This window comes from Rhinolophus ferrumequinum, chromosome 9 (assembly GCF_004115265.2).
Source record: "Rhinolophus ferrumequinum isolate MPI-CBG mRhiFer1 chromosome 9, mRhiFer1_v1.p, whole genome shotgun sequence".
In the NCBI taxonomy this organism is placed as follows: domain Eukaryota; kingdom Metazoa; phylum Chordata; class Mammalia; order Chiroptera; family Rhinolophidae; genus Rhinolophus; species Rhinolophus ferrumequinum.
Genome location: NC_046292.1, coordinates 73,459,892 through 73,477,347, shown reverse-complemented (window position 1 = coordinate 73,477,347; position 17,456 = coordinate 73,459,892). Strand labels below are relative to the sequence as shown.

Sequence of the window (17,456 nt, the reverse complement as noted above, 5' to 3'; positions counted from 1 at the left end):
ATGAGAAGGCTACAATAGCACCACATACGTCAGTGATGTCAAGCCTTTTCCATGTCTTCTTATCCTCTGTCTTATCCAGCTTAGCCAGACAAATGGAGATCCAGAAGAGGGAGGGGAAAAATACCTTGAAGAACTTAACCACATCTGCTTTCCCTGTTAGATCTCTGAGCCATACTAGGGAAGAGGAAAATATTGAAGAGGGTGAATATGGGCTGGAGTGGAAACTTGAATAGACTGGACTTGTTAGACCCAGAGTGACTAGAACATATGGAATGTGTCCAAGTTGATACTAAGGAGATGGGAATTCAGGAGCAGGGTTGAGGACAGCCACTGGAGAAGGATAAAAACATTTCATGTTTATATCTGCCAGTCTCAATGTGTCCTCCCACCCAGAATTCATAGGTTGAAATCCTACCCCCCAAAGGTGATAGTGTTAGTAGTTGGGGCCTTTGGGAGGTAGTTATGAGGGTGGAGCCCTCATGAATGGGATTTGTGCTCTTACATAGAAGACCCACGGAACTCCCTAGCCCCTTCTGCCAGGTGAGGATACAATGAAAAGTCCGTGACTCAGAAGAGAGCCCTCACCCAACCATGCTGGTGCCCTGATCTTGGAATTCTAGCCTCCAGAACTGTGGGAAATAAATTTCTGTTGTTTATAATCTGCACAAATAGACTAAGACAGTATTCTAATAATTTTAGACTGTTCAGTAAACCTCATGTTATTTGGGTGCATTACAGTTTCATACTACTTATATTGTATGTTATATAACACTGAGAACGTTAACTGATACTAGTACCAGTCCTGACAATTAAGTTCGTGAACTTGTTGCAAAGATATTGCTAACCTTTTTTGATACGAGAGGGTTTATTCATTAAGAGTTTGTACCAACTGGACAAACAGTTAACCAAGTTTACTATTTAGAAGTGCTGAAAAGGCGGCATGAAAAAGTTAGACGACCTGAACTTTTTGCCAACAATTCATGGCTCTTGCATCACGACAATGCACCAGCTCACATGGCACTGTCTGTGAGGGAGTTTTTAGCCAGTAAACAAATAACTATATTGGAACACCCTCCCTACTCACCTGATCTGGCCCCCAATAACTTCTTTCGTTACCCGAAGATAAAGGAAATATTGAAAGGAAGACATTTTGGTGACATTCAAGACATCAAGGGTCGTACAATGACAGCTCTAATGGCCATTCCAGAAGGGTTCAAAAATTGCTTTGAAGGGTGCACTAGGCACTGGCATTGGTGCATAGCTTCCCAAGGGGAGTACTTTGAGTATCACCATAGTTATATTCAGCGATGAGGTATGTAGCACTTTTTCTAGGATGAGTTCGTGAACTTAATTATCTGACCTCGTATATGTCTGGCTTTTATAAAGAATCCTGAGCATTTAATCTTCTTGTTAGCATGACCAGCATGATTAATAATTGTCAAATTATTTGATTCTAATAACCTGATCCATAATAATTTACTGTGATTCTTAAGGAAGCTGATAATTGTCTTATTTATAATGCTAGCTTCTGCTATTTGTGACAAATTTTAATAGGAACTTCTCAATAGTAGTGATGGATTGTCTTTTGATTTTCTATTAAATGAAGATAAGAAACTTTGACAAATTGCCTCTAAGGAGTCAGCTTTTATTTTTTAAGATGAGACCCATTACACCAAGCATGCATTAAAAAGCCATAAAACTAAAAGTAGCTTGCTATGGGATGGATCATTAAGAACCATCTCAGAAATAGAGGAAATGGATGTGGGCTTAGCAGTTGTTGTTGTAGATGAGTCGGCACTTCAGGAGCTTGAGATAGTTGTCAATCTTATTTGAATCCCTGCGTAGGCAGTGGAGCAAGTTATAAAAAGCAAAAAGGCGAGTGTCTTCATCAGCCATCTGCAGCGATGGAAGTCCCGACCAGACAGAATAGACCTCATTTTCTTTCACTCCAGGTTGAACCTAATAACCAAAAAGATAGTGACTTTAACTATATTATTAGAATTTGCTTCTCTTTATCCTTCTAATTGTTGAATTAAGCTTTGTGGAAGAGAGGAATGTAAAAGTCAATAGACAGAGGCATGGATTATTGAGCCAGTGTATCAGAAATCTATTTGTGATCCAAAAATTAGAAGCACAACTCAAGTATGTTTTCTCATATGCATATAATCACAGATGGAGCACGTTTGTTGTGGAGAAGATAGATGGGGAACCAGAACGTTGCTGTTTCAACGTAGATGTAAATGTGACTAAGGCACAGGGGAGGACCAGCCTCAATTCTCTCCCTTGAGGAATGACTTCATTTCCTGAATCTTGTCTCTGCTGTGCACTTAGTACTTTATTTCTTCCAACAGGCTGCCATAATCGCATTGATTGTTTTCCTGCTTTGAACCCATTCTATTCTCCATCTAGTCTATGTACCAGAGACCTTAGAAACGATGAGGGCTCTACTTGATGTCTTGAGGTGCAGATAATCTAGTGATGACTAAGGTTAAGATGACCTGCTGAAGTAGTCAGGAGACTTTCACAATCCACCTATGACAGGTACCCCCCAAATTTCTATGAGGAAGAGCTGCTTTCTTTTGAGGTCTGTGGGGTGGGAGGTGCTGGGAAAAGTACCTATGAGGAGGGGGGTGCCGGCAGCAATCCAACAGTAGTGAGGGGTGGGTGGTGGGTGGTACCCTGACTGCGATAACAAAAGGCCACTGAACAACATGAGGGAGGAACACGTGCTGTGCTGCTCAGCACTCTACCAGCTTCTGTGTGCTGGAAGTCCCAGGGGATCTGAGAGACCAGACCGAGGAACAACTTGGCAATGAGGGATGTGAGCTACTTTGAGAGCTACTAAGTAGAAATGTGGGGTGACTGTAGACTCTGATCGCTAAAATAGCTTTCTCCAGCAGACAAAGTATATATATTTTTTAAGCCTGGGATTCCCTGTTGGAATTTATTATGTTGGTGCAAAAGTAATTGCAATTTTTGCAATTATTTTAACCTTTTAAACTGCAATTAGTTTTGCACCAACCTAGTAAAGTGTGTGTGTGTGTGTGTGTGTGTGTGTGTGTACACGCACATTTGTTGTCTTGTTTTATGTTTTGTATTTTTGGTGCTTGAGCCCTAAGACAAAATTTACTGGGCAAGGGACAATGATATCTGAACAAGAATAAATAAATACGTGGTAAAATAAAAAGAACAGAAAATGAAGTGTTATAGAACAAACTAGTGAATTCTGAAAGAAGGACCATGGTAATGAAGAAAACAGATATTCCATGACTTGAATATCTAGGTGTTTATTTCATATGTCCCAAGGTAAAAATGTGCTTTGTGTTTGTGTTGGATATGTTCTTCTCCTATGAAAATGATCAAAGTGACAGAAAACATGTACTTTGTGCACAATAAGAGAAATAAAAAATTGCTCCTGTTATGATTCCTATAATCATATTTTGTTCTTTGGATGATAAAATATTTCTGAGAATTTCAGAAGGATGTTTAGATGTTATCTCACACATGTTGAAATGATCCCATCTAAATGGAGTTATATATTGCAAATGTTAACTCAATCTAAACATGACAAGTTATTTGGGGGAGATTAAATGTAATGTGTGGATTTAATTTTTGAAGCCCTCCCCCAGCAAAATTTAGGATGACGCAACTTTCTGAAAATTACAAAACAAAGAACATTTCAGAAAAGATACATCTCCTTCCTTTGTGTCCCACTGAAGTCTAGTGCTTGTTGGAACAGTATTGATGTCATGGCCTCATCTTTTCAGCGTCCTTCCTTCCCTAACAAATTTGTCTATCAGGAAGTCGGGGGAGTGGGGAGAAACATCATCCAGTCTGCTTTTGATTTTCTCTTTACTCCCTTCCCACTCTCATGCATTGGTGTAGGAAGAAAAGAGAAAGAATATGAGCAAAAGTTCAATAACAGACATCCTGGGATACTTGGAGGAAAATATTGATCTTGCAGATTCTACTCTCCAGTTTCCTTTACCATGAAAATATTTTAACTGCCTATCCCCGGGAAGGGCCAAGACGGGTAGATTTGTCTGCAGAGTAGGGAAGGTTGTACCTGTCAACCATCACAATAGAATGCTGAGATTCACTTGCAATAGAATCTGTCTCTACAAATGACTAGGTCTTGATTTATTTAATAGCATATAAATAAAGCATACAAAACAAAGAATATTTCAGAAAAGAAACATCCCCTTCTTGCATGTAAAATGACTAAACCTTGTCCTCACAGAGTGAGATATTTCAGAACTAATTCCTCATCCCAGAGGTCACCTCTTTCATGAATGAGAAAAACAAGCGTCAAGAGGCCCCTCACCTGGCCGACAATCTTCTCCATGCCCTCTAGAAGCTGTTTGTTTTGTTCCTCAATCTCTATTGCTCTTGATAGGATAGTGTCTGGGGCTTCTTGCAAACCACGCATTTCTGCGACTAGATGGTACAGTGGATCATTCCAGGAGCGCAAGACAGTGAGCACCAGGTTCAGAAGATCTTCGTGCTAAGAAACCATTAAAATAATGACATTCAAATAAGCACAATACAATGAGTTACGTGTGATTTTTGCTCAGAGAGACTGACCTAAATATATATATCTCTTTTATTTCTATGTGCATGTAGAATTATTTGTAGATGGTAAAATTTGTAAAAATACAAAATTTAAGCAATTGGCTTACACTTTGCTAAAATTTTTAAAAATTTGGCTTATTTAAATAACTACTTCTAATGAAAGTTCTAATTTTGTAGTATGATTAATTTTGTTTTCTTTCTGAATTCTACCATTCACCCCTTCAGGGAATTATTTTATATTTGACTGCTTTGCTTGTTCATGGGGAGAAACCAGATCATTTTGTTGGAACCCCCTATGTGCCTTTCCTGACTCAGGAAAGATAGAATCCCCCAGTATTAATGACAGAAGGTCCAAATCATTTTCACCCAAAGATTCATTCATATTAATGAATCAAACGGTTCATTAATATATTCATTTGTGCTTTGTAATTTTATTTTACAATATTAGAGGAAAGATAACGAAGAAGTCGTGGAATTCAGAACCATGCTCCTCTCGATCTATCAACCCTACCCCATGCTGCTATCAGAACAGTCTATTTGTTGTATTCAGGTGACTAAAATGACATAACGCTATCTTGAATAACAGCACTAAATGAATTCACAACGGAAGTTTTTGCCCTCTAGTTTACTACTACAAAGATCATGCGTGAAACTCCAAAGAGGCCATCATCTCTGATTTAAAAGGTTTACTTCTTCGATGTCCGTGAAGAAGTCTGGTGGTAAGGGAAATGCAAAATAGAGAAGAATGGAATAAACATTGCATTGGAAACATGCAGTAGGATATGAAAGAAAGGCACTGGAAAGTGGATGGCAATATAGTTTTGCTAGGGGCATTAAGCATAACAGTCAAGAGTGAGGGTTTTGAATTGGATGAAGCCCAGACTCATTGCTTACTGCTGATGTGACTGGTGCAAATTCTATAAACTCTCCAAATCTCAGTTTCCTTATGTCAGTAAGTTTAATAACAGTACGTTGTGTTATAGGATTTTGTGTGATGATTAAATACAGTAATGCACATAAAGTGCTTTTTACAGTGTCTGGCAATGTAGGAACTCTCAATAAATTTTAACTCCTCTTTCTCCTCCTCCTTCTTTACCGTATTCCTTTATTTTATTATCATTATCATAATTATTAATGAGCTTAGCAGACAGAAAAAATGCTAGTACTGTTAATAAAGTTGTAAAGAGAGAACAGGTTGTGTTCATGGGGGGTAAATATATGAAGATGTTTATTTCAAATCATTTAAATCATGTTAACCATGGTTATGGCAGGAAATCAGGAGGGAGAGATTATAATGATAAAAAAGTTAAAACTGGGGGTTGGTATGTTGTCATCAGAACAGAGGCAACAGTTGTAGTCATGAGAAGTAAAACATCGTTTACAGGACCTGCTTTGGGGGGAGAAATAAGAGATGGCAAAGGAGTGAGTGAAGAATGAAAAAAGAAGTATGAGTCAGCGAATTAGGAGACTCAGACAGAAAGCTTTGAAAGTCCAGAAGAGATGGCTCAAATGGTGCAGTGGTCAGTGCTGAGAAATGCTATCCTTGTAGGAGCCACTGGGTAACATGCCATGAATAAATCTGCATTTGTATTTCTTACTTATTCATGAATTTGGCAAACCTTGTATTTCACACATGAAAGTCCTATTCATCTCATGTTTTCATACAGGAAAATATATGCAGTCGTGGGTTTAAAGCATTGATTATCATCCTATTGTCCGCATGGACAATTTATAGATTTGTTATTTATTTTGTTGCTGCCATCTTTAGTCAGCGTTTGATTTTATTGATAATTCATCGAGCACATAATGTCATTTTTCATTAATTGCTTACTCTTCTTGCTTTTTGCTATGAATGTGTAATTACCATTATTTATTATAGTACCTCCAATAATCAACAACATGGTAATACCAGTACAGTGCCTCAGTTTTTTTTTTTGTGTGTGTGAGAAACCTGGATAAAAGACTCACTTTAGTCTGTTGGGCTTGTTCCTTGTCATCAGGGGTAGGGAGGGAAGAAGTGTGGCAGCTGTTGATGGTCTTGGTAAAGAATCCCTTGCCCTGGGCATACCGTTTATCCTGGAAGTGATCAAGCATTTCAGTTAGAACTGTTTGGGCATTGAATCAATAAACCCATTACCAAAATATTAACACACCTTGATAAATATATATATATTTTTTATATATATGAAATATATATATATAAAATATATGTATATATAAAATATTTATAATATATAAATATATAAATATATATTTAATAAATATATATAATATTTATATATATAAAATATATATATATATTTTTAAAAAATGAGAGCCACCTAAAAATTGAAACTAAAGAATTAAGGAAGTTACCCCTTTCTCTATCTTTTCTATTATCTCTTTAAACACATTATTTTTTTCATCTAACTTTTCTAAATTGCAAACTCTTCTCTTTTTTGCTATTCCCTTGTTAAATTTCAACCTTCGCACAAGTTACTATTTGGAAAGCAAACATTAAAAATACCAAAAATATGAAAAATTAAATGTTTTACTAAGTATCATCTTTCTTTAGTATTTGAACCAAATGTCATAGTGTATATGTACTTATATTTAGCCATTTGATCTCTTGTTCAATGTAGGTCTGAATCAATATGCTCTTTAATAGGCATTATTAAATTATAACTTTTCTTTGACTAATCTCTGAATCCATGCATATACTTTACTATGTTCATGACTGATACAGACTACAATTTGTTGATCATAACAAAATGGTAAGTCAGAAAAATGGCACACAATTTAAAGAAATATTAAGCAATGGACTGAGAATAAGAACAGGAAAAAAAAATAGCTAACACGTTGACAGATAAAATCGAATCTTTAGCCAAAGTGAAAATTTAAAGAGATTGCTAGGAAGATTTCAAAGACCAAAGATGGCCAGTCAAAAATGGAAGACGAACAAAAAATTAGTGATGAAAAAGTCCTATATGAACACATATTTGTTATAAACATTGAGTCACATTCTCTATGGAGACTCTTTGAGTTATTAAAACTCTAATCTACTGTGGGATCCTTGATGGACCTAAAAGAGTTAACATATAACTTTTAAAATACCTTAATCCGAAAGAGACTAATTGTTTCCAGTTCTAAACTAATCCTTCTATTTTAGTTCTAAATGTATATACTGGAAGTCTCAGAACAATAATTTATAGTGTTTTGGGGGTTCAGAAAAGCTAACTTTTATTATTTATTTTCCGAACATGAAGTTTAGTTTAGTTTTGTTCAATCCCCCCAATTCACTGCAGTGCAATTTTCAGTTATTAAATACCTAGTGTGCTAGATGAATCAACATGCTTCCTTTTCCTCAGCCCTACCTAAGAGTACTTTATGTTAAGTGTCTGTCCCCCCCACCCCCCACCCCCCGTTCATATGTTGAAGCTGCAACCCCCAATGTACTGTATTTGGAGATAGGATTTTTATTGAGGTCAATTAAGGTTAAATGAAGTCATGAGGGTGGAGCCCTGATCCAGTAGGATATTGTCTTTACAAAAAGAGATGGCAGAGAGTCCTCCCCCCCCCCTAAATCTCTTTCTCTCCCGCTCACCTCCCACCCCTTCCACCCCATGTGAGGACACGGGGAGAGGGCAATCTGGGAAATAGCCCTTTCTAGAACCTGACCATGCTAACACCTAGATCTCGGACTTCTACCTCCAAAACTGTAAGAAAATTAATTTCTGTTGTTCAAGATACCCAGTCTATGGTATTGTGTTATAGAAGCCCAAGCTGACTAATAAAGGCACTTAGAATTTTTTGTAAATTTTTAAAAATAAAAGTTTAAAAAATGAGTCCGCTCTTTAAGAATTGTTGGGATGTCATGAAACGGTCCCCTTTCTTGCTCCACATTTTATTAACTGAGGCCTCTTTTTGCCTCTAAGATACATAATTTGAAGTTTGCCTGATGTGTCTTTCTTGTTTAAAGTGTGGTGTAGCCCAGTCATTCACGATGAGGTTTCTTCTGGGAAGAAGCCACGACTGTGGTACTTACAAATTCATTGAACATTTCGGAGGAGAGGTTATGGATGTAGTGAGACAGGATGACTGCGCGGTCAAACAGGTCTCGCAGGGACACTTGGCAGTTGGCAGCCCCGCTGGGACAGACGGGCAGGGAGGCCACGCTCTTGCACAGGAGTAGGTTTGATACCAGCAGCAGCAGGAGTGGGAGTGACCCTGCTTAAAAACAGGAGCCGTTCTTAGATGATCTATTCAAATGCGGTTATCAAAAGTCATCCTATGGAGGATAGTCTCATCTTTCCCTATTGCCTGTAGTAAGAGTTGGTGCTGCCATAGCTGGGGTGGGAAGAATCAACACCTTCCACTGTGTACATTTAGATCTATAATTATATTTGTACAGATACATAGTTTGAGAAGTAGGTACTCCCTACATTTTGGTACTGCTCCCAGACATGCTTCTGTAACTTGCAAACATGTGGAGCTTAAATTAATGCTGAGCCCAAGGGTTTAGATCATTGTCTTAAGATAGTTGAGTGTTATGGGAGTTTCTGCAAAGTTTCAGCATCTTGGCTGTCTAGGAGTTTGTAATTTTTTTTAACTGTCTGTCGACTAATACTTTCATTTTAGACACTGAAAGGGCAAGAACAGCACAGTTGATCGGTTTCTTTTACCTTCATGCTTGATAAGAATAAGCACATGACTGACTGATCGTTAATATTGAATATACAGAGAATTCTAATATAAAAATGATGCTGTAGACTAGATCTGCTAGCTCACGTTAATAACCCTATGCATTTGCTTGACACTTTGCCAAAAATTATATTTTTTTAAAAAATTTTTGTTTCACAATAACCCTGTGAGATAGCCTCAGCCTTCATTATTATCATCAAATTATATTGATGAAAGACAAAGCTTAGAGAGGTTAAGTGATCTTCCCCCAGTCCCATTCCAGCAGGTGGAGGAGTCTAGATGACAATACCATCATCTTTTCACTTCCTCATGTCATATCACACACACCTGTGTGCTCTCAGTATGCATATGTACACCAGGGACCACATCAATTTGCTTTCTCAGCCGATGGACAGACATGGACCTCTAACATATCAGTACTTTACACTTTCAAAAGAAAAGAAATAACATATTAAAGTAGCTTTTGGACTTTAAATGACTCCAAAAGAATATCAGGTATAGATAGAAATGTGTTGATCAGAAAACTAAGTTTTTATGGAATCTTCAATAAATGTAATTGGAAATGTCCAAGATAAAACTAGGCAAGTGCTAAAGTTTTCTGTGTGAAAAAATACTTAAACCTAAATCCCTAAAAATATCTAAAAAAAAAAAGTTTAGACTGTAATTAAACAACCTGTTAACTGCAAATTAAAAAAATTTTGATGTTGTGAGATGATTCATATAAGAGACTTTTAACTTTTCAAAAACATAAGTTTTTCAAAAGTTTATTTTATATGCATGGTGTTCATGTAATGTAGATAGCTGGATATTTTATCTGCAGGTATAAATAAAAAGTGCTTTCCAATAGAGAAATTGGAATATTGGAACTAGGAAATTCATAACTGGATAGATATTCTTTAACTCTGAGTACATTTATCTGTACATTTATCCTCTGAAAGATTTTCACAGCCTAAGTTGAGATAAAATAGATAAATGTTTTTGTTCTTCATTTCCTAAAATAAATTTTATGGTTATACTAATTTTTTTTCTTCCAAATATCAACCAAGAAAGTACAGGAGATTAGTTGTTACTAGCCTGTTTTTCCTTTTGAAATGTCATTTGGCTTTAACCCAATTGACAAAGTATTATAAGAGACAATTCTACTATCGTCTATATTTTGGCTTCAGAATTACAAATTTCATCAGGTTAACCCATCTTGCCCAAATCACGTAAGAGGCCTGGGAACCAGAAAATGTTAGTTTCTGCCTTCTGGAGTTGTGATAAATTGGACCTAAAAACACTTTTGGTCTTATTCCAGTTCAGGGTTTCTCAATCTTGGCATTATTGGCATTTTGACATTGGCATTATTGGCATTATTGGCAAATTTTTGTTCTGGGACCTGTCCTGTACATTGTAGTATGTTTAGTAGCATCTCTGACCTCTACTTACAAGATACCTGTAACACCCCACCCCGCATTAAGACAACTCAAAACATCTCCAGACATTAACCATGTATCTCTGGAAGAAGAAGGATTCCTCCATTTGAGAACTGTTACTTTCTTCTATTTTGCCCTTGTACAATTGCTTTTTAGAACAATGATTAGATAACTTTTCTAAACTCTGTAAATCTTAAACCTCTTGCTATGAGGATATTAGCTAAAATTTCAAATGAATAACCCCACAGGAGTGCTGATATAGCCAACAACTCAGAGAGTTGTTGCACATACCTTTCAGTGACAACCCTTTGCTGTCCATCGTGGTGATAGTTCGGGAAACACCCTTCGCCAGAGAAGATCTGGTAGTCCTACAGCCTTCTCCTCCCCAGATATTGGCTTTATAAACCTTTGATAGCTTCATGAATATATTTAATCAGGCATTCGCTTCCCTTTTACCAGTCATCTATTTCCGTCATTGAGATTACCCCCCATAATTTCAAACATCAAATGGTATTTTATTTCTTATTCATATTCAGGAAGACATACTGGCCAGAAATGAACATTCTAGGAAGGATTTTGATTAATTAGACCAAAGGAAATGAGAGAAATGATGAAGGTGAGACGTGGAAACTAGTTTGGGTTAGAAGACCTGTAAAACTCTAGAAGTCATTTATTTTGAAACTTACCTTCATTTCTCTGCAGTTTCTTGAATATAGCATTATATTTCACTTAGGTACCTTAGGTATTATCAAAGGGTTTTCTTTATTTCATTCAGATTTTCTGGGTGAAGTCAATATTTCAAAGCTTACACACTAAAACCAGGAAATACAGAATAAAGATTGAGAAAATAGGATTTTTCAGTGCCTCGTTGTATTCTCATTATATTTCCCTTATTTTCCCCTTGTTTTTACATACCTTTTTGTCCTTTTTAAAACGGACAGTATCCATATGGTACTTTGTTTTAAAATGTGCCTTTTTATTTGGTTATCTCTTTTAATTTTAACATATATAAAAGTTCTATTATCACCCCTACTTTACAGATTAAAAAACAAAGGCTTAGAGAGGTTAAATGTCAAGGATATAGAAGAAGTAATTAGTCAAGTTAGATGCTGGAAGGATTATTGCTGCAAGAGTAATCAGGAGGGATGTGAAGAAGGCTGGGAAATGTATCGTTTAACAAACACTGCTTGCTGTGCACCCACATTGAGGATGGACAGAAATTATCACAACCTTAGGCAGTTTATTTTGGGGAAAGCGACATAATGTTTTTTCGAGGACAAACACACACACGCACACACACACACACAAACACGTGCACACACTCGTGTCCTTGTATATGATGTAGTAATAGAAAATTCTAGGCAATCATTTCCACTCTCCTCAAGGATAGGGGTGAATAAACTGTCATTAACATATGATCACTTTATTTCCCTGACCTCAAGCCACTCGGGTTAAAGTGACACAAGCTCATCTTTCTGGGCTTAAAAGTTCCATTTGCCTTTTAGAGATGTCCTAAATGAAATGATTGTAATGAATAAGAACTAAGTTGTTGACGACTTTCTCTAATTTTATGTCCATGCATCTAAAGCAGCCTGTGACCTTTAGTTTCAATTTTACCATATGTCTCTTACAGTAAAATTGACAGATGAGGTAATTTAAAAAATAATCCCTTTCTTATGACATTTACTTTTTCTATCGTTGCTACTGCCACGTTTGTGCTTCAGCAATTATCAGACTAAGTGCTCTTATGGGGACTTAGAAATCTTAACCAAGACTAACATCACTTAAAAACTATCTTCCTAATTGCCTTAGCTTAAGCAACACTAGATTTTCAATCATACCCATCAACTGTGATGATTTGTAGTCTCTAACAGTCTAGAGCTGGGTTAGGATTCCATACACTCACACTAGGTATCCATTTTTTCTCGTGGACAGTGAAAGTATGAATTATTAAGAGAGCAGTGCCGTGTGGTAGAGAAATGAATGCTGCACTACATTTCCCTCCTCTCCTAGAAATTTAAGAGTAGGGAAATCTGTCATGAGAACTGACAACTTAATCTTAAAATTTAAAGGTGTTGCAACTTTTGTAGGTAGCCAGGAAAAGAATAATCTAAGGAAACCTGAGTTGTGTTTATTCAGTGGAGGCCAATTGATTTATTTACCTCCAAAGAGGTATGTGTTTCTCTGTGAAATTTCTTGTCTACGTCCTTGCTGGTTCACAGCTCTAAGTTTCCCCTTAATGGGATAGTGCAATATCTAAATAATGCAAAAGGCGTATTTCATGTAAAAAGTCATACTTGTCATATTTTTTCTGCTATATATGTCACCCAGATTTCACCTTAATTTTGTATATGTTCTTTTGCAGATCATTTCTTTCTTAAGCCCTGACCTTAATTTAGAGCAATAAAGAAGTTCACTAAGAATGGACTTGTCTGTTTTTATTTACAAAAATTTGTTTGCCATTTTAGTCTGAAGGTTTAGGATCAAACTGAGTGAGAGCTGATGATTATTAATTCCTGTCAAGTGGCTGAATAAATAGCTCAACTGATGTTCAAGCTCCATGATATTTTTAGCTCCTGAAACTAATAAACAATTTTGCCATCTTCAGTAAATGACTCGTATTTTTAATGTTAAGTGACATTAAATTGGTTTTCATTCCTAATTAGGAATGGAGCTTGTACTTTCTTTATATTTTCTTTTTTTTATCTCTTTTTAACTTTGGAATGATATTGTTCATCTGTCATTTATGGTACAAAAATATTTAAAATGCTTCACATAACTTGAAAGGTGTTTACAATAAGATATAGTGGGAAATCTAAAGAGCAAAAGATATTAAGAGGTTTAAAAATTATCAGAATATATAGATCACAAGGATATTTCAATTTCTATTAGTGAATTGTCTTTAATAAATAAAATTTGCAAATGATTAAAAGTATATTGTTACTAACAATTGTCACCCCAATAAAGTTTAATTAAAAAGAAATAAGACATAAAAAAGTATATTGTTTATGAACTTAAAAATTCCAATTAGCCATCTACCAAAACTCAGACTAAAGTTAAGATAAGATATTTGTTGTTTTCAATAGAAAAGATCAGACAATGTAAAAGGCACATTGGAGAAAGGATCAACCATAATGGTAATTTCTTGATTTGCACTGTTGTCAGGATAAGCAAAGTAAAGATTTAATTACTTTCTACTATTTACATTCACTTCATGCATATTAAGACATACATTTTTTTCATAAGTGCTTGTGTTCAATGTTTATCTCTAACTAGAGCTTTGCACATCATCGACTTCCCAAGATAACTCTAGGACCCAAGTTCTTAATCTGTTGGCAAAGTCCAGAGAGCATTTGTTTCTCAAACGAAAAAGCCGTAGTGGAAGCATTTGAAAGTTTCCCCGGTAATTCCTTTTCTTTTTCTTTCTTCTGCTTTTTTTTTTTTTTAATGATGTGATATTCATATCCTTTGATCTAGTTTTTTGAGTTCTCTGTATTAGTTTGCCCTATGACTTTCTTGTTACATGGTTGTTCCGAACCACCTGAACCTTTGACAAATTTTAATGCCTGATACAAGATAATGCCAGATCTAAGAATGATGTGTCTAGAAACTTCACAGATTCACACTTTGAGATTACATTTTTTCAAGTAAAAGCATCAAATATTTGACTGTTGCTCATGCTAAGTGATACAGACAATAACTTTCCTTGGAAAAGATTCTTTATGCTTCATTACATATGTACATGTATGTGTTCCTTGTCTAAAGGGAAATGGATCTGAAGCATGCCCACTTCCAAGAATATCTATCATCTATCTATCTATCTATCTATCTATCTATCTATCTATCTATCTATCTATCTATCTATCATCTAGTATCTATCTATCATCTATCCTCTATCTATCTATCTATCTATCTATCTATCTATCTATCTATCTATCTATCTATCTATCTATAATCTATCATTTATATTGAGAGTCATTGTCTAATAGGAAAAGGGACTCTAAGCCATACTGACTGCCAACTTCCAGGGATAATTTTCGTCTTATAATCAGCACAGTCACCACCAAATAGAACGGAAGCTATAGCAATAGGCCACGGTCCCTGAGGCTCCCTGATCTGACAGGCATTAACTCTTTAATTCTTCACTTGTGGTGAGATTGGGGGGATCCTAAAAGAAGGACTGGGGCAGTTAAGAGGAGTCAGGGCACCTGGGACGTCAGAGCAGCAAATCTCTACTGATCTGAAGAGAATGATTTCAGTATTCTAACAACTCCTAAGGCCATACAGGCACTGACACAGATCATCTCTGCCATCCTCCACTGTTAATCATTGTGAATATATTGAAAGAATTCAAATTGAGAAGTAGGGCAGGGTCTTCACAGGAAATACCATCTCCAGTTCCAGGCTACACAACCACCACCCTCCAGTACATTTTTCTATTAGAATTTGTTGAAAGTATCTTAGCTGTGATATGTCCGTCTATCTTTTTCTTTCTTATTCATTAAATGCAACATTTCTTACTATTTTAATATATACTTTGATATTTAGGGATTAACTAAATGGACACTTGTTTAACAAAGCTCTTTATCATCTGGGGTTGAAATATAAATAAGATTTAATTCCTTGATGGAATGATTTATTGACCAAAAGAAATTTATATATATATATATATGTATTTAAATATGTATATATATAATATATATATTATATATATATATATTACACTCTGTATTTCTATGTATATATATATAGATAGGTAAATATATAAAATATATATATATATATATAAAAGTATATATATAAGTATACATATATATATATTAAACTACAGGGGGAAAGTAAAGTTACAGGGTGTTGATGGGGATTTCTGAGATAAGGCTATCACAGAATTTTGATTCTCCCTACTTCTAATAAAATCAGCAAAAACTAAGCTTAAAAAAATGCTAACAAAATTACACTTGCTGCAAATGTGAAAGGAAGCATGAGTATATTATTTTTACCCTGGTACATAGCTGGGAACAATGGATAATACAAGCTGATTTTTTTTTTTTGAAAAGGAAAGTTGTCAACAGATAATGCAAAGTTATCATTATAACCACTAGAAGAATGGAAAACAGATTATAACCCTTCTAACTTCTTAGGAAAAGAAAATATCACACAAATACATATATACACACTCAAACGCAGACAATAGAAGAGATTCCATTTAACAAAAGGTAGAAAACAAAGGAAGTATAAGTAACAAAATATGTAAAATTAGAGGCCAGAATAAGATCAATCATCAAACATATTATGACATAACTTTACTTATTAAAAGAAAAAAATGATTCAGTTTCTCTAAAGGTGACAAAACCCAGTTAGATGCTGGATATAAGATATATCCAAAACAGTTGTTTTCAAAGTGTGAGGAGATAGAAGTTGATTCTGACCCCTAGGGTTCATTTGCCAATGTCTGAAGACATTTTTGATTGTTGTAACTAAAGGTGGGTTTGCTCCGGGCATGTGCTGGGAAGAAGTCAAAGGTGCTGCCATATGTCCTGTAGCACACGGCACACCCACCAAAACAAAATATTATGCCACCCAAAATGTCAATGTTGAGAAACGCTGATAAGAAATAAAGTGGCTAAGAAAAGTTAAAATGAAAATTTAACAAAACCACATCAAGGAAATTATTTAAAATTGCTGGAATAATAAAATTACTAATATCCAAATTTAAAATTTAAGGCAAAAATTATTTTAAAAAAGGCAGTGTTTTGTGATATTGTTTACAATCAACAGTGGAAACAATCTCCATGCATTTAATAATAGGATGGAATTTAATAATAGTATCCAAAACATAAAGTGTGTGTGTGTGTGCGTGTGTGCGTGTGTGGCGAAATAACCAAGATGCAAGATGTATGTGTATCTACTTCAAACACCTATAAAATGTTTACAACAAATGACATTATACTTCTCCATAATGAAAATTTACCAATTTTCTAAAAATTAGAACACATGGCAATGAGTATATATGTAGTTCAGTTTGTTTTATTTTGTTTTCTTTTAATAGTCACTGATGATTATTTGATTGCTGGATCTAAGTAACTCCTGAGTCCTTGACTGTAATGAACAATTTTTTGACATTCAACCCTATATTCTCCCCATTGGCTTGTCATCTTCAGTTTCATGATTTTACTTGTCATGTCCATGAAGATGATCCCAATTCTATTTTTCCCCCGACTTCTCTTCTAAGCGGCCATCTACCTGCTAGACATTTCAGTCTATATGTCTTCAACCAAGATATGACGAATTATTAAAAGAAAATCTTTATTCAGCTTTTCTTACACTACTGTCTTCTCTGTCACTCACAATTAACCTCTCAGAGTTGTGTTTATTTCCTTTTCTTTTGTCTCCCTTGAATCACACTCAACCAATTGGTATGTTGCAATTATTCCGCCTCTTTAACCTCCATAAAATTTTCTTTTCTCCTCTTTCCAGGTTATCTTGACCTGGATATTTATAATAGGCTTCTCTTTCATTTTCTCCTGACTATGTCCATTTCAATTTCAATCTGTTTATCCATCAGGAAGATTAATCATCCTGAAGGGCAACTTCTGAACAATCTCTAATTTGTCTAAATCATTGTATTTGAGATCAGAGGCGCCATACAGTAAATCTAACCAAATATCTCATTTTACAGGTAAAGAAAATGCAGTAACCATATATAATTATTGACAGAACTGGCACTGGAACTCTAGATCTTTTGCCTGCCATACAGGTAATCTTTTTTTCTTGCCTTCTTCACTCATA

The 17,456-nt window shown here is 35.4% G+C and overlaps 1 protein-coding gene across 2 annotated transcripts; it reads right to left on the bottom strand.

The window, feature by feature from the left end:
* Positions 1-1,625: 1,625 nt before the first annotated feature.
* On the bottom strand, positions 1,626-11,083 carry PRL (prolactin). Of its 2 annotated transcripts, none has more exons than XM_033115039.1 (5): positions 10,959-11,068; positions 8,597-8,781; positions 6,541-6,648; positions 4,325-4,504; positions 1,626-1,959 (listed from the first exon to the last, which is right to left on the bottom strand). In XM_033115039.1, the coding sequence occupies exons 1-5, from the start codon at positions 10,984-10,986 to the stop codon at positions 1,768-1,770; spliced, it is 693 nt and encodes a 230-aa protein (XP_032970930.1). In that variant the 5' UTR covers positions 10,987-11,068; the 3' UTR covers positions 1,626-1,767. The 2 variants fall into 2 exon arrangements, with proteins under 2 accessions (XP_032970930.1, XP_032970932.1); XM_033115041.1 differs by having other exon boundaries at positions 1,630-1,959; positions 8,597-8,778; positions 10,959-11,083.
* Between the last annotated feature and the right edge of the window lie 6,373 nt (positions 11,084-17,456).

Bases quoted from the DNA above. Each gene is read 5' to 3' on its own strand.
- PRL (XM_033115039.1), bottom strand. From the start codon at position 10,986: ATGGACAGCAAAGGGTTGTCACTGAAAG. The intron at 8,782-10,958 runs GTATGTGCAACA...CCTGTTTTTAAG, and splicing joins CAAAGGGTTGTCACTGAAAG to CAGGGTCACTCCCACTCCTG. The intron at 1,960-4,324 runs GTGAGGGGCCTC...TTTGGTTATTAG, and splicing joins TGGAGAAGATTGTCGGCCAG to GTTCAACCTGGAGTGAAAGA.